Source organism: Anabrus simplex, chromosome 1 (genome assembly GCF_040414725.1).
Source record: "Anabrus simplex isolate iqAnaSimp1 chromosome 1, ASM4041472v1, whole genome shotgun sequence".
Taxonomy (NCBI): Eukaryota; Metazoa; Arthropoda; class Insecta; order Orthoptera; family Tettigoniidae; genus Anabrus; species Anabrus simplex.
The window spans coordinates 159,449,229-159,469,639 of record NC_090265.1 but is presented as its reverse complement, the minus strand read 5'-3'; the positions used below and the strand labels follow the sequence as shown (position 1 = coordinate 159,469,639).

Genomic DNA, 20,411 nt, shown 5'->3' with positions numbered 1-20,411 from the left:
GCATTTGCGATAAGTAAAGTTAGCCAAAATTGTCAAAAACCTAAGATTAAAGATTGGAAAGAGGTAAAGCATATCATGAGAGATCTACGTGGTGCTAGAGATTTAAAGTTGTGTTTCAAAAATTGTGAGGCATCAGTACAAGTGTTCTGTGATGCAGAGTGGGGAGGAGATACTGAGTCAAGAAGATCGGTGAGTGGGTATGTAACCACAGTGGCAGGGGGAGCAGTATTTTGGTATAGTAATAAACAGAGTTGTATTGCTAGGTCTACCATGGATGCTGAATACATGGCAATGGCAGAGGTATCTCAAAAAGTAACTTGGATGAAAGATTTGCTATCAGAGCTAGGACTGGAAAGGTTTATGGATATACCTTGTAAAGTTTTTGCTGACAATGCAACAGCGATTAAATTGAGTAAAAACGACAATGTGAGTGAAAGGTCAAAACATATTGACATGTACCGTGTATGTAGAGAACTAGTAGAAAAGGGGTTCATTGAGTTTGTATATGTAGCGTCAGAGAGAAATGCTACAGACTTGTTCAAAAGAATTTATCGAGCAACAAGCATAAGAGTTTCTATAGGCTGCTAATAGGATTGGAATAAGACAGCTAATTGATTGAAGTATAACTATTTCTTTCTTTCTTTCTTTCTTTCGTTCGTTCTTTCTTTTTTTTTTTCTTCTTTTTTCTTGAAAAGGCAATATTATAATTTTCACATAAACATAAGATTTCATGTGTATATATCTTGTATTAGTAGAGTTTGTGGTTTACAGCATTTAAAAATCAGAGATTTAGCGTTTTGATTTTCAAATTTAGCATTTTGTAGCATCTAAATTTCTAAATTTAGCGTTTTGTAGCAAACTGGTTAAAAATGGGCATACTTTGCTACTCAAAACCGATTTTCAACGCATTAGGTCGTGTTACGTACATTTAATACATGTTGAAGAGATGTTAAGTACAGAACAAAAATGGCCAACCGGACACCAGTGGGATTCGAGCCCACAACCGTTGAATTCACTATAGAAAATAAGACAAACATCAACATAAGACTGCAAGAAGAATTAACGCACACACACGAATATGCCTATTTACAAATACAATTTCAAAGTGAAAAATACTATTCTGAACGTATTTATTTACTACAATACAACACACCTACAAGGAACAGGAATTTCAATTATGATTGAAGTACAACATGCCAATTGTTTAAACAGTGTCCTCCTTCATTCAAGACCGCCTATCAGTTACAATTATCTTGTACTTGCTAAAAAAAAAAAAAAATTCTACATCGACACTGTTCGTGGAGGCCCAAATGCACAGCAGTGCTGCCGAGGCAAAGGATGGACTGCAAATTTTTTTTTTCTTCAAGTCTTTGATTGCAAAGTCGGACCATCAATACAGGCCTATCCGTATCGCTTACATAAAAATGTCCCGATTTGTGACTCTCGGCATGCTGTTTGATCGTCACTTCGCTTCTACCCATGGCTACCAGACTATAAAATAAATCGCTACCGTACTTTAAAACAGGAACTACTGCTCAACACCAATGTCAAGAATAACCGACTATGATCAAGGGTCAACACAAAGAGAATGAACGTGTGTGCTTGAAAGTGTATTTGCTGTTTGACTGATTGTTCTTTGCAGTGCTCTTTGGCCAGTGAAAGATATTCCACACATTGAATGATTTAACCCTTTGGCCCACCATTACTTGTGAAAGGAAATATTCCCTTGCATGCCATTTATGTATTTTTCGTCACATTAACATATAAGAATACACAGAGCAAAGTGAGCTTTTAGCTCGTCTGTAGTAAATATTACTGGTTTCAAGGGAAGCAGATAAATTAGCAAGAAATATAGAGGCATAGGTATTGGTTTCCTTAGTAACGTGATCCCAGAGCTGTGGGGTTAGAAATTCATTCCATATGTCCATTTCTTTCGGATTATTCCCCCCCCTCACTATAGAGTGAATTTCAGAAACTGGTTTGCATGTTACAAAAACAGGCTTATTGTCACCAATAAGAATAATTCCAAGTATCATTTTACTAGACTTTTCACCCGCTCTTGTTGCATTCTGGTTTTGTCACGTAGTTTCAATTGGCACTATCATCTTGGAACTGAATCAGGATCACTTTCATCACTGTCAGTTGAAGAAGAAGTATTTTCGCTCTCCAGAGAATCATTTATACTTTCAACATCACTATTTTCAAGCCAGTTACGAATAACCTCATCCATGCCATGCTTGGATACCGTCATGACTGTTTACAACGAGCGGCAAACCAAGGTGCTTTTTATTTTCTGTACTTCAGCTCAGAGTTACTATGTACACAGAGAAAATAGCTTCAGGTATCATCTGACATCAATCGGGTAGGCTACAAAACAAACATAATAAATCTCTCTGACCAGCTAACAGTGATAATGAACTTATAAATGTTCCGTGCACCAGGACGTAAGTGTCCGTCAAAGTATGTTACCGCCTTACGATCGCAATGGGCGCCGTAATCATTCTTTCTCCCGAAATAAGTAACAACATATATCTTATTTTAAAGAAAAATGCATCGTTTTTTAAAAGATATATGTTTATTTCGTATAAAACCGAGAGTTTCGCATCTGTTTCGCATAAATTGCATAATTTTACATTTTGAACCAATTTTGCATTTTATCACTAATTCAAAATCGCTAAAAAACACTTGTACGGGTCATATAAGATGAAGGCACATACACTGACAAAGTTTCGACGTATTTCACATTTATCGCAAGTGCTAAAAATCACGAACTCTATGTATTAGTTATGAGGAAAACAACATTACGGTTATGTGTTAACAACTCAGGTAAATTGAGTCGAGTGGTTTATCTTTGTTTGTTTTGTTCTTTGAACTGCTTGGTGTGTGTGATAATCAGTTGTGGTCAACAGCTTGTAATAAAAGGATGTGTGTGATGAAGCTGGTGTTTCTATGGTATAATTTGCTTACCTAAACCGGTGTAATGAGTAGAAATGAAGATATAACAACAGGAAGACACTAAGAAATTATAGGAAACTATGAAGACTGATTTAGCAGCGATTCCTGGTGGATTGACATTCGTATTTCTACCCTTGGACATTTTAATAAATAAGACATTCAAGGACTATGTGCGAAAACTATCAGTGCAGATGGTGGAAAGAGTGCACATACTTATTTCAACAGGCCAGGTTTGGAAATCATTTGTGGAACTCCTGTGTAAGTGGATATTGTGCACTTGGGATATGATTTCTTGAAGGGTGATTGAAAAGAGCTTCCAAGAAAACAGGAATCACAAATACATTAGATATGTTCAACGGGAGTGAAGATGACTTATTGAGAGATGTGAACAGTAATAGCAGCAGCAATTCTTCCTGCAATCAAAGACTGTAGCCTATAAGAGTAAGACTTTATCTTTCCATTTTGCCAGTATGTTAATAGTACCTATTCGATTGGTACTTTAGTTAATTCATATTTATTTCACTTCACGTTGTATTATCAGCTCATAACAGGAAGTTTACTTTCCAGAATATTTTACAGTGTCTATAGCTCAAAGTGGTGTGACCAACTTGCTTGATGAACTACTTGTCAGTGCAGAAGAAAACCTATGATGTAATTTTACATGAAGTCAGTAACCACAAATGAGTTTAACCAATTTTGTGTGTATTACAGTATATTTCATGCATTTTATAAATGTAAATATTTTTTGTAAAACTGTATTCCTTGAATAATAAATCACCTGAATTTTTCCCCTGGCCTGTCTTTTTCGTCAGAAAAGTGTAATACAGTCGAACCTGTTTAAGCCGTCCCTCTCTAGCGTGTTTCCCTGGTTATTACGTCATTATTCGAAAGTCCCAGTCCATGTCCTATTAAACACATGTTAAAGAAACTTGGATAGCACATTTACGTCACTCTTTAGTACGTTCGTAATCTTCCCACCATAAAAAATTTAAATGAGTGTTCCCGGCCACGTTGTGCATATGATGCGTCAGCGGCGACTGGCCTGGGTGAGGATTTAGTAGAGAACTTAATTTTGTGGCCCTAGCATGTCGGCCTACAGGTGCAGGGAGTCAGTCACGAATGAAGAGGTGTTTTATGACAAAAATAAAAAAGAATGCGGAATCATCTAATAGGCCATTTACTTAGACATGATGGGTTATTGAAGAAAATAATTGGGAACATGCATGATGCGGGGTTTTAATTAAAAATATGCTAATCTGTTTCAAAATTTCATGCAGAATTCAAAAATGTGATCAGAATGTACAAATAATAACTCCAAACATGATAAAAATCTAAATCAATGTACGGAACTGTCACGTGACGCAAGTACGCGATCTCATTGGTCTGACGTCATCGTACAGGTTGACTGAATTAGCATACGAAATAACACATAGTGTGCTGTGAGAAGCAGGATACACTTTGCGTATTTCTACTTTATGTTAGTGTCTGCTATGGTTAAATTCGAGGTCTATACATTGGATAATAATCTGAGTGATATATTTTAGACTTAAAATGAATCCTGCGCAGACAGTGACGCAGAAAACTTAGAAATGGTGTAGAGTTCCGATGTGCAATAGCACATCGCATACCATCCCAAACAAATTGTTTATAAATGTTCCAAAGACGACAAAACTAGGGAGAAATGGATTTTGGCGAGCCGGAGAAATGGTAGTGATATATCGGAAAAGTCTACAGTTTATATTTTTAAAGATTTTAACGTAAGATGAATTTGTTTGAATTTTAAATCACTTTTCCATGTCAGCTGTTCTAGTGGTAAAACTTTAAATTTTAATGTATGATGCTTTATTTAAATGCTTCAATTACATCTTGGAATATGAAAGTAATAAACAGTGCATTAATTAATGCTGATTATTAAAGTATTCTCCAAACCTAACCTATGTTTTGGGTGATCCATGTCAAGATAATAAATCAAAGGGGTTATGAACCATTTCGACAACACTAAATCTACCAATTTATCTTGGCATGCGACAGTTATTTATGTCTTTATTGAAGAGCTTAATTTGTAAAGAAATTTAGGCTATATCTAAATACTCTTTAATATAACAAAGAATAGGAGTGTACACCATGAAAGGAAACAACGTGAATTTAACAAATGTATAACTCTACACAAAACCGATGCTGGTCTGTTGGGGTCTTATAAGTTAACAATGCTCAATTATAATAATTATCATAATATTAATGAAATAAATAACATAATTGCACACAGTTGAAAATAGTGATGTTGGTGTTTAAAATATAATCCAACTTAGCCTAAGTTTTAGGTTATACAAGCCAAGTCAATAAACTGAATGGTAAAAATACCGGGCGAGTTGGCCGTGCGGTTAGGAGCGCGCAGCTGTGAGCTCGCATCCGGGAGATAGTGGGTATTGAACCCCACTGCCGGCAGCCCTGAAGATGGTTTTCCGTGGTTTCCCATTGTCATACCAGGCAAATGCTGAGGCTGTATCTAAGGCCACGGCCGCTTCGTTCCCATTCCTAGGCCTTTCCTGTCCCATCGTCCCCATAAGACCTATATGTGACGGTGTGACGTAAAGCAAAAAAAAGTAAAATTCACAGCACCAAAAGACATTCCTGTACTGAACGACTAAAATGTCACCAGGACACTTTTCTTGCCTGATATGCTCAGCTTGTTAAAAGCCAAATGTAATTAATGTTATTGGCTTTACGCCCCGCTAACTACTTCTACGGTTTTCGGAGACGCCGTTGTACAGGAATTTAGTCCTGCAGGAGTTATTTTACGTGCCAGTAAATCTACCGACACGAGGCTGACGTATTTGAGCACCTTCAACTACCACCGGACTGAACCAGGATCGAACCTGCCAAGTTGGAGTCAGAAGGCCAGCACTTCAACCGTCTGAACCACTCAGCCCGACTTGTGAAAACTAGATTAAGTCATATTTATCTTTATCATGTTTAACTTTTCCCTTCCACAAAGATATTTAATGTTTCTCTTTCATGGGCCTCGGAAGTGGGTAGGCCAGTTGTCCCAACCATAAATATATATATATATTTTTTGGGAATGATAGATTATAGCCCTATAGTACTATGATCTTTCTTTCTTTCTTAATCAGTTTATCATTCAGGGTTGGTTTTCTCTCGGACTCCGCGAGGGATTTCACCTCTACCGCTTCACGGGCAGTGTCCTGGAACGTGAGACTTTGGGTATGGTGATGCAACTGGTGAGGAGGGCCATTACCTCGCCCAGGCGGCCTCACCTGCTATGCTCAACAGGGGCCTTGTTGGAGGATGGGAGGATAGACAAGGAAGAGGGAAGGAAACTGCCGTGGCCTTAGGTGCCTGGAGGAGAAGTTGGAAAATACGAAAAACCACTTCGAGGATGGCTGAGGTGGGATTCGAAACCCCTCTACTCAGTTGACCTCTTGAGGCTGAGTAGACCCCGTTCCAGCCATCGTACTATATGTTTTCAACTTTCATGGCAGAGCCGGGAATCGAAACTGGGCCTCCGGGATTGGCACACATTGACCACTACACCACAGAGGCGGACTAGTACTATAATGCTACCTATATGTTTATGTTAGTGCTGAAATCCGATTTCTTACTTTACTAATGCTGAAAGCTCGAAAATGTAATGTTGTTTAATATGGGAATCAGTCTAGAAGGAAATGTTGAAAGTGATGTGATATCTTTCCAGGTTCGTTGTTATCCTAATACTATGGGTTACAGTGCATTGCACGTATATAAAAGACGCCACTTACAAACTTGCTTTTTATCCGCGAATTTCTGCGGCCACAAAAATCACTATTTTTCAAGAATGATGACATCTACACATGGTAGATTGTCTGATTGTGCTGTTTTGAACCTTTCTTCTGTCATTTCACAGTTATTCGCGATCATGAATAATAAACAATCGGCTTTTAGCAACGGTTGATGCACAACGGCTGGTAGAGCTGCATGCGGTACTGGATCGTGACGTCACAGCGCGCCGCTTACGTCAGAGGCCGTTTCACTCGCCTTGCGGAAAGGCACTATTAAATATTTTTTTAATGGTAGAAAACATGGCAACTTACCACAATGCAATACATTTACGTACTATTTCATTGGTGTACTATTCAAAAAAAAATATCTTTGAAAATTATGCATGTTCCCTATTGAGGGTTCCATACAGGGAAAAAATTATAGACCGCGATCAAGATTAGAGTACATGACGCAAGTATTAGATGACTTGAGATGTGACTCCTACTATGAACCGAAAAGGAGAGCAGACACACGTGAAGAATGGAGGGCTGATGACTAGACAGAAAGAGAGAAGTGAATTGTGTTAACAATGTACATAAATTAAGCCTACACTGTACTTATGCATAATGGTTTGCAGGGCATTCAGTTATGGAGAAGAAGAAAGCTACTAGACAGTTTACAAATGATGAAAAATTAAAGTTTATTGGGAAAGCGGATGCTAATCCACACGAGAAACACATGCAAATCGCTCAGATGTTTGACATTCCTACGATAATTTTGTAAATAATTGTTAGCGACGTGTATAGTTCGCGTCTCTTAAGAACTTTTTTCCTTGATGTTTTGCTATGTTGGTGTTCTAAAAATGTATTATTTCATTATTTATTTTAGTAATTATAATTGCAAACACTTGTTTATTTTCAGCGTAATTACTTTTAAGTTAAAACCTAAACTTAAATTTAACGACGTAATTGTTTTACATGTTTTTTGTACACCCCCTCTTTAGGACGTTATTCTTTTTTGGTCCCCACAAAAATGTCCTAACCAGTTTTGGCTGTAGTTATGCAAGAAATAAGGTAGCTATCGATCTCACTGTTTACTGACTGATGATTTTATATGAATAGTACTGCAATATGCTTGTTGCCAGAGTTGTTATTGTTGACTCCGAGGCAATTTTATATATGGTATTGAGTGTTTAAAAGCGAAGGTAACTGGACAAATACTTTGTGAAGTTAGCAAGTAGAAAGCGGAACACTTTAGAAAATGAATTAAATATTCCACGAATGAAGCGTAATAAGTAGGCCTGAGCACAAGATACTGAGTAAATTTTACAGATGTACAAGGACCTGAAAAAAATGCATATAATGCGGGATAGTGGCGAGCACATATCAGGGTTTCAGTATATTGTATCAATCTCCTCTATCAATTTTGATAAGACTTCAAAATTAAATATTCTTAGGTGTCATCCTACTCAACACTAATAATTTCATATGGCTATTGCTAGCCTGGTGCAGCACTTCTAAGGCAGACTCTCCGGCAAGGCTCAGTGGCATCTGCCATGTATGGGATACTGTATGTTATTAAGGTGGATTATAGTGTTTTGTGTGGTGAACGAGTAGCGGGAACGGCACAAACATCTAGTCCCCAAGTAAAGAGAATTCGCCATTATGGTTAAAATCCTTGGCATGTCTGGGAATCAGACCCAGGGACGTCTGAACTGAAGGCCACTATATTGACTGTTTAGCCAAAGAACTAGGCTATTCAACACTGAAGGTTTTTGATTGATAAACAATTTTAAATAAAACAGTATAAATAAAATATTTACCCATCAGCAATGGCATGTAGTTTCTTGATATGTTTTGACATATCTTTAACAAACCGCTGATCTAGTTGCCTAAGTTGCACTGCCCAATGTAAACGGAAGATGCCACGATCATTCTCGGGAACTTCTCCAGGTGTCATCAAAAAATGTTCAGGTACAAGGTTCCATGTGAAGGGTCGAGGACAGAGTTCCAGTTCCAATGATTTTCGTTTCTCTTTCAACAACCTGCAACGAAAGAACATGTTGTTTTGTAAAAGTGGGAGCCATCGTCAATTCCGTTTCAACTTACTCAATGTATAACCTTTAAGTTTTCCAGTCTGTCCCAACTAATGCAAGATTAATAAACACTAGAAAATACCTCAACATAAAACATTTAATTAATAAGAGAGTGACAAGTTTTGTTCTTAAAAGATCATTATCGAATTTTAACATGTCCAGAGTTACACAATTGGAATTGAAGAAAAGTTTAACCTATTCAATACTAAGTATGCCGTATAAGATGTTTACAACCTGTTATTTATTAGTTTAAAGTACCGGTTTTGACGCATAGTAGCGTCGTCTTCAGCTTGAAGTTACAAGATGGGCAAGATCCATAACATATTACTGTGTACAATATATATGCGATGCAAAGTACAAATGGTTACAATTTTACATTTAGGACTAAATAAACAATAAACAATGGATAAAATATAATGGAGTGATGTAATGCACTACAGGCATTATAGTCTAGTATGGTACATTGGTGTTGTATATTAAAAGTTGGTGAGAGTAAAAATCTTGATGTATACAATGATGAAATAAAATTAATGTCCACACTTCTGTTAATATCAATGGAGATATAAGTCAATGTCCAGTATAATGTATGGTTGGCAAGGCCATCTAATATTTGTTTTTAGCCGGTACACCTTAAGTTGGGTGGTTGAATGAGGTTGAATTTAAATTAAAGTTGTGTAAGCTCAATATACCTGTACATAGTGAAGCCTAAAAAGAAAGAAAAACTAGGTTTGTAAAGCAGATTGCTTGAAATAGGGGTAAAGCAAATTCGTGGCCACTTACGACGGAATATGGAACTCGCCTTGTTCAGCGTACTTGTTGTGTGTTGTGAGAAGAGGTGTGGGATGAGCAGGGGTAGAAGAAAATAGAAATAATTCAGTAGCCAGCTCCTTTTTATCAGGAGCCAGCACATTTTTCGTAAATATACATTATGAACATCACAGGTTAGACTAGGATCAAGCTACGTATTATTTTTGAAATGTAGCCGTAAGTAGTAAAGTCTCAGTTCATATAAGAATGGAAATGTATATTTTAAGAGATACTAACCCAAATAATCACCAGTCACCTTCAAGGTCAGCGTCTTTTAAAATTACACTACATGTGCCTGTTTGATTTCCCACCAGTAACATTCAACTTGCTTAACAATGCAAACAAACCTTCAAAATCAGTGTAGGGTCTTTTTTTTTTCAGTATGATAAGATGCCATGAACAATGCATTCATATGCTGTAACGTATTAGCATTCATTTTCTTGACGCACCTCGTTAAAAGTGCACATTCGGGATTTTTCATGAAACATTCAATCTCCTGCCGGCCCCGCAATGTAGTGGTAGCGTACCTGCCTCTTACCCAGAGGCCCCGGGTTCGATTCCCGGCCAGGTTACGGATTTTGACCTGAATCTGAGGGGTGGTTCGAGGTCCACTCAGCCTACATGATTACAATTGAGGAGCTATCTGACGGTGAGATGACGGCCCCGGTCAAGAAAGCCAAGGATAATGGCCGAGAGGATTCGTCGTGCTGACCGCACGACATCTCATAATCTGCAAGCCTCTGGGCTGAGCAGCCGGCGCTTGGTAGGCCAAGGCGCTTTGGGGCTGTTACGCCATTTTTTTCAGCCTCCTGACACTTCGAGTGAGGATAGGATTTTTCGTATGTTTTAAACTTTTCGAGTTTAAATGGTCCTGAAAATCCGGATACACCAGGGTGGGAAATCATAAATAAGGGGGGGGGAAGGGACATAGGGTTTAACTACTAGTATTTTTTTCAGGCAGTGCTTCGCGGGAGGTTCAATTTCTCCTCTAATTTAATTACCCCCTCCCTCCCCAGACAAATGTAAATTGTAGATCTTTTTGTTTGAATTTTGTTGTTATAACGAGAATGATAAACATTAGAACATCATTCCTGTCAGCTGAGAAGTTTTGAGAGACTGTCGCCTTCTTATGAAAGGCCAGACGAGGCGCGATTTGTCCTGATTTATTGCTTTATTAGTGGAACCTTCCTCTATCAGGGCTAAGTTTTGACTGAAAAAATTTGTCGCTTTGTACACTGCTTAAGTTAATATTGTCCTATTGACTACTTATCGGAAACACACCCTTTCTAAGAAGTACAAGAGTGGTGTAAGCTCGAGCTACTTGGAGAAATGACAAAGGAGGAGAGCTTCAAGTAATTTATATTTTTTCCGAGTTTCAGATGGACTTGTCAGAGTGAAATATGAATAATAGGTTGCAGGTCCAGATTGCCACTGCTGCGTTGTTTTATTGCTGAAGGTCTGGCAGTCACTTGAATTATTGCTGATGTTTTCATAAAAATATGTGCAGTAAAAATCATTAATTTCAGTCCAAAATTATATGCGTTCTACATTTTCCTCATAATTTTATAATGAAAGAATCCCCCTCAGGCAATTTTAGTGGGGGGGGGGGGGGAACCTTTGAGATAAAATCGTCGGTTGGGGGGAAATCTCTTCCTCCCCCTCCCCCACCATTTCGCACCCTGGGATACACCTTTAGAATGTTTATCGGCAATACTACGAAAGTTACTGCATAATTTACACTTCGCAATTCCTTCTTCATAGCACAGCCACGGTAGTCATTCAAGCTACGATTCTCTGCATTGTGTATCATTCTCATACTTCTCTGAACCAGTAACATTCAGCTAGCTTAACAATGTAACCAAACTTTCAAAATCAGTGTAGGGTCTGTTATTTTTTGCAATATGATAAGGTGCCATGAACAATGCATTCATATGCTGTGACATATTAGCATTCATTTTCTTTACGCACTTCGCTGAAAGTGCTAAAATTTCCGTTTACCTGAAAATTGAAATTTCGACGTATTTTTGATGTTTGACCTATCATTGTCTTTAATACCATAAATTTCATGCTGGTCATTGTCGTCCTGAACTCTACAGTCGGCACTTCCATCAAGTGTTTTCTCACATTCACTCCCTTCGGTATCACTTTGTGTTACATTTACAGGCCGTACTTACGAAAAAAATCTGAAAGAGTACACTGTTTGTTACTCGCATCAGTCAATTTGTGCGGTTTTGTTCGTTTCATTTTGCCGCTTTTCTCAAGTATAGCCCAGAAACGTAAAATACACCAGCGTTAAATGGCTTCCGAGTTCGCGGGCTTCGATGTCTGATGCTACGTTGCCAATTTTCCATAAACGCACAGGAATAAAAACAACAGTATTTATAATGTGCAAACTGTTCAATACCAAAATGCTGTAATTAAATTAAAAGTATAAATATTGTTCGGTGAAAATACAAGAATTGATAAACACGTCATTCCGTATGTTCTAAATACAAAGAATGAATTCCACGGGAATTTATCAGCACTGCTTTGGCGGCAATAGCTGAGGAACGGCTAGTCACGGGAAGGATGGCGGTAATGTAGTGTTTGTGGAATTATTTAACGTAGTAGGTCTCTGCATTTCTCCACAACTCTGGTCTGATCTGTGCACTTGGCTACCGATAGCTGAACATCTGTAATAGAACTCGATGTGTTACGATACGTCCACATGAAAGGATACTTGTTTGACGGGTTACAACGATATCTCCCATGACCGCTAGGCTTGACCGTGCAGAACTGAAACGTCCAGTTCCAAGGTACGAAGAACAATTACAGAATTCAAGACTTTGCCAAAAGCACAGAAATTGTTTATTGCACATATTAGAATATATGAGCTACAGAAAAAAACGTGAAACACCACACGACTTGTTACTTTGTAAAGCAATGGGAAAGTACATGTAAGGGAACTCCGGATTTCAAAAAATAAATTTTCAAAACCAAATTTGAAAATTCAGGCGCCAGGTAAAAATTTTCAGGAGCCATGGCGACTGGGCGCCCGGTATTTTTCGACCCCTGGGGATGAGCGTGGATGGACGTGAGTGAGGTGTTAGCTTTTTCCCACCTTTACACACAGTTGTTCCTAGGCATTCCCTTGCTGTTTCCACTACACCATCCCTGTAAGCCACCCATTCTCTTTCTATATCCTGAACCTGCTTACTGTCTACTATCCGAAACCTCTCACTAATCATATCCATGTGAGTGATATACCGGTACAAGTAACAAACTCGAGCACGTGGTGTCAAGTAGTTCGTGGATGGCCGGCTAAGAAGAAATCTACAACTGAATTTCCAGAAATAAACATCAGAAATAGGTTTTCTGACCTAAATAATTTAATTCTGGAAGAAAGTGATCGCGTGCGTGAAACCAAATCATCGCGATCCACTGCCGCTGCCGTGCCAAGTTTAAAATTTAGGCCTAGAATTCAGATTCAAGACCCAGTTAGGCCTAAATCAGCGAAGGTAGCTGTGTTTGGTGATAGCCAAGGAAGGAGAATTGCGGGAGTGATTAACGACGAGAATATAGCAGCAACCGGAGAAATATATCCAGGAGCTTCTATCAGCAGTGTTGTGGAAAACGTAGAAGCAGCAACTAGGAACTTCGGGAGCGGCGATGCAGTGCTTATCATCGGTGGGACGAACGACGTAGCTCGCAACGACGCCAAGAATGTAAGATTACAACTTAAACATACACTAGGGAAGCTGACCCACACTAACGTTTTTGTAGTGAACGTGCCCCACAGGCATGATTTGAGTAGAGACTCGTGTGTGAACATTGAAGTGGACAAGGTCAATACAGATATTGTTAAAATTTGTAAACATTTTCGGAATACTCAGGTTATTGAATGCAGCAGTTTTGAGAGATACTGTTACACAAAACATGGCCTCCATCTAAACAATTCAGGTAGACGAAAGATAGCAAATATTGTTCTAGATTTTATTAATCTTAAGATATGTACTGTAAAACAGGCAACTCCCATGAGTTATAATACTGACCAGGAAAACTAGTAGAAAGAGCCAGCTGTACTTCAAGCTGGCTCAGTCAACTAGAAAAAGAAACTCAGGATAGTAAGGAATTTCAAGTTACCCAATTGCAACAGTCAAGTTTTAGGGAGGAAGGGGGTCTGAGATTGCTCTTGGTAAACTGTCAAAGTGTAGTAAATAAACAATTAAAATTCGGTACATTGATGGAATCTTATGAGACTGATGTGGTGATAGGAGTGGAATCGTGGTTGAAAGAAGGGGTGGGTAATAGAGAAGTATTTCCAGAAGGGTACACAGTCTATCGTAGAGACCGAGGAGATAAAAAGGGAGGAGGGGTGTTTATTCTGGTGAAGGAAACTTACTGTTCACATGAATGGTTTACCGATGAAAGGGATGAAATATTAGGGATAAAATTAGTTTGTGATAATATGAAGGAGGTGGGAATTATAGGAACATACAGGCCTCGAAGAGAGGAAAGAGACATGGAAATCTTTGAGAAAATAATAGATTATACTCATAAAAACAATAATAATGATATGGTAATAATTGGGTGATATCTAAATTTGCCTGAAGTTGAATGGAATGGAGCTGCAAGTGAAGCCCATGAACAGAAACTGGCAAATAAGTTAATTTGGGAGGGAGGATTTACACAAGTAGTACAAGAACCGACTCGTCTCAATAATTTACTAGATGTATTCTTGGTTAAACCATGGGAAATTGTTGATAAAACTGAGGTAATTGAAGGAATAGGAGACCATAAGGCTGTAATAATGGATGTAGGACTCGTACCAAAAAGGCTTAATAAGAGGGTTACACAAGACAAGAAATTGTACAGAAAAACTAAAGTTGATGAATTTGGGACTTACCTTAAATCACAATTCAGTTGTTGGATAAGTGAAGGGAGTAACGTGGATACACTTTGGGCTAAATTTAAAGGAATCATTTGGGAAGGAGAGAAGAGATTTGTACCTGTTAAGAAGGGTAAAATGACCTCAGACCCTGTGTATTATACAAGGGAAATAAGAAAATTAAAAAGAAAATGTAGAATAGTAAACAGGAAAATCAAAGAGGGTAGGGAGAGTAGAGAAACTAGAAAACAGCTAATGAGGAAACTGAATAGAGTGAAAAAGGAAGCAAAAGAATTATATGAATGGCATACTTCAAGAGGGTAATGACCACAAAGGGAAATGGAAAAAGCTGTATTCATATATCAGGAATCAAAAAGGAAAAGGAATCCAAATTCCTACAATGGTGGGAGAAGGGGGTGAACACTATTTAACAGATACTGAGAAAGCAAACCTCTTCAGTAGGGAATTCAGAGATTCAGTAGAAAATTGTCAGGACTTGGAAACCATAACAGAAGATAGAGAGGGAGAGAGACAGAGGGAAACAAGAAGCTTCTCATTCACAAACAAAGATATTTTCAGAGAAATCCAACTGCTTCAGCAAGGAAAAGCGGCAGGAAGTGATCAAATTACTGGGGAGGTATTAAAGACAATGGGGTGGTACATAGTGCCTTATTTAAAATTTCTCTTTGACTATGTCATAAATAATAGTGTAATACCAAAGGAATGGAAGGAATCTATAATAATACCAATTTATAAAGGAAAGGGTGATAAAAAGAAACCAGAGAACTACAGACCAATCAGCCTGACCAGTATAGTTTGTAAAATACTGGAGAGTTTAATATCAAAGTACATCAGAGGGATATGTGATGATAAAAATTGGTTCATGAGGAGCCAGTATGGATTTAGAAAGAAATTTTCTTGTGAGGCACAACTGGTGGGATTTCAGCAGGACACATCAGATCAGTTGGATTCAGGAGGTCAGTTAGATTGCATAGCCATAGATCTTTCCAAAGCCTTTGATAGAGTGGAACATGGAATATTAGTAAAGAAATTGGAGGGAATAGGATTGGACGTAAGGGTTACACGTTGGATAAAAACATTTCTAAATTCAAGGGTTCAGAAAGTCAAAGTAGGAAATAATGTATCTCAGGAAGAGAAAGTTTGGAAGGGAATTGCACAGGGTAGTATAATCGGTCCGTTACTTTTCTTAATATACGCAAATGATTTAGGGAACAATATAACATCAAAAATAAGATTGTATGCAGATGACATAATTGTTTATAGGGAAATAAACAACATTGAGGATTGTTCAGAATTACCATCGCCCTCTACTATGACTGCGCTAATACGCCTTCCCAATACAGCTATATGAGCGATATGGGCCTAGTTCCCATTTTTACCACCGAGCGCTGTTTCGCTGGCATTAAAACACGATTGTTCATTACAGCACACGTTAAGTGTTTTGTATATTTCTGTTCAAATATAAAGCCAATCAGTCAATAATTATATTTGAATCACACTTTACACCTTAATAAAGAAATTCAGTGAAGAACGTACCCCTCCGCAGCAGAAAAACCGTACAAAATGTTAACTGTAGGTAGTAAATACTGTAGAAATTAAATAATTTCATACATTTTTCTGTTTAGGTGTTTCGCGTTTTTGCGTTCAAATCTTTCAAAGATCTCTATTATTTATGTGGCTACGTTATTTAAGAATACAGGAATACCACACTCGCAAGTAACTTCACTCAACTATGAACGTCCGATTTCAGGACAACTTAAGTGAGGAAAATCACGCAACAAAGACACTAAATGGTCACTCATAGATGCAACAGGATTTTTATGTACAAATGGTTGTGCTTTCAATACAAAATCGTGAATAACTTTCAAAATCCATAGTGGCAAATCAGATGGGTAATGCAGCCTGCTGTTTTGATCTCTCTTATAAATCAATCCATTAGCACTGTTGAACACCTTGGTCTTGTCCTAAGAATCAAGCATCTTGTCCGGCTGCAATGTTGCTACATTTGTGCTACTGACACGTATGTCGAATCATTTTTTATCGATAACTTGTATTTGACAGTGGTACCTGCATTTAAAAAATTGTGCATATCTGTGTAGGAATGGTCTTTTAAATATCATAGGGCTGTTATTACTTCAGTCGCGAAAATATAATTCGCGCACAGCACATTCATTTCTTAAACTTAGACGGCTCGATGTTTTTTCATGTAAGAAAAATGAACCCATTTCGCAGTTTCATTTGATTGCATCTGATACAGTTCCTTAATAAAATCACCATTTATATCCTGGGAACTATCAAACATAGATTTTTTGAGTAAAGAATTCCTTACTTTTCAGAATGTGCCATTTGTCGAAAGCAAGAAGAGGCATTTCACTACCAACAGGATGACAGATCTTCGGTTTAATGTGTTTTGAAGAAGACATTCTTCTTATCCTGCTAACATTAGTCTTATGATTGTCACTCACAATGCGCAATACGAAAAAACAGCAAGCTTCGATTTCCTTTATTGCTTTGAGTGTTAAACTATGTAGCTCTGTACCTAAAAGCCTCTTAAAGAAGAAAAATGCTGCTGTAACCTTTATTTTGTAGTCACAGCAGAAATTATAAAACAGAAAATGTTATTGACTAGGGTAATTCTATTTCTACTTTCGTTTGGATGACGGTCATCTTCAGTAGTTTTTATTCGCTCAACATGGAATGAAGCGTCTTTCTGTTGAAAGAAGATGCCGAATTTCTTGTCATATAACGTCTGCTGTTCGATGGACTACCAACAATCACAACCTCTCTGCTTCACTTAGGCACTGACTTTCTGCTAAGATGCGCTCCTTATTAAGAGTTATTCCAGTCACGCAGTTCATATCTGCTACGTAGCATGAAAGTGTAGATTTATTCGGCGTGGCAAACATATCGTTAGGATGATCTTGAATTGAAATTTGGCGAGAAATGTTTCTTGAAATAACATTTAGCCATTTATGACGTAGCTCGTTGAGAGGAAATTCATGAAACGAAATCCCACTTCCAGATCTGCTTTTCATCATACATTAAGGCACACAGCAGTAAACAATATTATATATATATATGTATAAACACTAAAACGGTTCACGGCCAAAGAAATAACCAAATAAGGTAAATACAGGCTCAAATTACACCAGCACTCTTAGCAATGATTACTGAGCGTGTCTCGTCAAGCAGACTAATGCCAGCTTCTCAGCGCTCCAAGCGCCTGAACTGGTAACTACGCCGTGTTCGCTCGTTTACATGTGAAACTGGGCGAATGAGAAGGCGTATTAGCACAGTCATAGTAGAGGGCGATGGAATTACAAAGGGACCTTGAAAGTATCCAACAATGGGTTGAAGAAAATAATATGAAGGTTAATGGAGGCAAATCAACAGTTACAACTTTTACAAACAGAAGCTTTAAAACTGAATTTGAATATACTTTGGATGAGGTAGTTATCCCAAAAGATGGCAAGTGCAAATACTTAGGTGTGAGATTTGAAAGTAATTTGCACTGGAAGGGTCATATTGATGACATTGTTGGGAAAGCATACAGATCGTTACATGTCATAATGAGGCTACTTAAAGGATGCAACAAAGAATTAAAAGAAAAAAGTTACTTGAGTATGGTTCGTCCATTATTAGAATATGCAAACAGTGTTTGGGATCCTCACCAAGAATACCTAATAAAAGAAATAGATAGTGTACAGAGGAAAGCAGCAAGATTTGTAACAGGGGATTTCAGGAGAAAGAGTAGTGTATCAGAAATGTTAAAGGAACTTGGGTGGGAAACTTTAAGTAAGAGAAGGGAGAAAACTTGACTTATAGGATTATATAGAGCCTATACAGGAGAAGAAGCATGGGGAGATATCCGTGAGAGGCTTCAGTTGGAAAATAATTATATCGGCAGGACTGATCACAAATATAAAATTAGAAGAAATTTTAGCAGAAGCGATTGGGGTAAATTTTCATTCATTGGGAAGGGTGTGAAAGAGTGGAACAGTTTACCAGGGGTAGTGTTTGATCCTTTTCCAAAATCTGTACAGATATTCAAGAAGAGAATAAACAGCAACAGAGAAAATAAATGAAGTGTTAGAGGGCATTCGACCAGTGCAGGTTATTGTAAATAAAAAAATGTGTGTGAATAAATTAATTCCATCCCCTGGTCTAAGGAGTTTGGACAGCCAAAGTAGGGGACTGCCTATAGGGGTGAAGTACAGTGGGGACTTCGAGGGCCCTGGGACCACTACGGTAGCTGTGAAGGCCCTTCAGGAGCTCTGAAAAGTGGTGGCAAAAGGGGCTCTGGTTAAGACGCAGCAGGTCGTTATGCTACTTAGGATCCAGAACGGGTAAAAATAATTTAAAAAAATAGTATATAAATAAATGCAATGTAAATATTAATCTTATACCAGTTGTATAGTATCATTTGAAGTAATTCCACATACTGTATATCAGTTGACTATATTTGTAAGTAGTACAGGAGATATTATAAGTAGAACTTTGTAAACAATATAAATTTATTAAGGATGAGCTGTGTGTTTAATAGAAAACATTGTTAGCGTAAATTGTATAATATTGTATTATAGGAAAATTTTCTTCTCTTGTTAATTTAATATTTAGTGCTTGACAATAATGTATTTTAGTGTACCATTTGCCACCGAGGTAGACACCTCATTTGCAAATAAAGAGATTTTGATTTGATTTGATGTACTTTTGTCTAATTTCCTCATCCTAGAGATTTTCTACCCTTATTCGTTTGCAGACAGATTTCACTTTCTCTATCCTAGGCCTAGAGATACTTAGTTCACTACAGATCAGACAGTGGTCTGTATCATTGAAAAATCCCCAGAAAACTCGTACATTCCTAGCAGACTTCCTGAATTTGAAGTCGGTTAAGATATAGTCTATTATGGATCTGGTATCCCTAGCCTCCCATGTGTAGCGGTGAATAGCCTTATGCTTGAAGAATGTATTCGTAACTGCTAAAACCATACTAGCACAGAAGTCTAGCAAACACTTCCCATTCCTATTAGTTTCCATATTTTCCCCACATTTACCAATCACCCTTTCGTTTCCTTCAGTTCTATTTCCAACTCTCGCAATGAAATCGCCCATTAGAATTATCCTATCCTTGCTGTTGACCCTGACTACAATCTCACTCAATGCTTCATAAAACTTGTCAATTTCATCCTCAACTGCACCCTGGCATGGTGAATACACTGAGACATTTCTCGTCCTAATTCCTCCAACTGCCAAATCTACCCACACCATTCACTCATTTACGCGCCTAACAGAAATTATGCTGCATGCAATAGTATTCCTGATAAACAGCCCTACCCCATACTCTGCCCTTCCCTTTCTAACACCCGTCAAGTACACTTTATAATCTCCTATATCTTCCTCCTTATCTCTCCTTACCTGAATGTATCACTTACTCTTAGCACATCCAGATGCATCCTCTTTGCTGACTCAGCCAGTTCTACTTTCTTTCTTTCATAAGCCCCATTAATATTGATAGCTTCCCATTGAATTCCAGTTCATTTGCCAACTTGTTTCCAAACCAAATAAAATAAGCGAGTTATTCCACGTTTTCCATACAAATTAAATAGTGTTTATTAAATAAACATTTAATGGGACTAGTTTCAACCTATTTAAAGGTCATCTTCAGCCATATCGCATGTAGAACAAAGTATTTGAAACACAGTTGTTTTAAAGATGGTCTTAAAACCTATAAGTTTGACAGTATAAAAAACTGTTTATAGAATTTCCTGAAAACACATTTGTTGTAAGAAATTAGTTCACTTAGCTGTAGGAATATATGAGAAGAAGAAGTCTTAAAATATTCTTCGTAGTATTCAAGAATGTAGATACAATTCAAAATTCACAGTCTTGATGAGATGTGAAAATGGGCAT

The 20,411-nt window shown here is 37.8% G+C and overlaps 1 protein-coding gene across 1 annotated transcript in view; it reads right to left on the bottom strand.

The window, feature by feature from the left end:
• Positions 1-20,411, bottom strand: part of spn-E (spindle E) — a 323,333-nt gene that overhangs the window by 12,888 nt on the left and 290,034 nt on the right. The window contains exon 25 of the mRNA XM_067157868.2: positions 8,534-8,755. Within this exon, the coding sequence (XP_067013969.2) occupies positions 8,534-8,755 (222 nt within the window). The remainder of the gene's footprint in view (positions 1-8,533; positions 8,756-20,411) is intronic.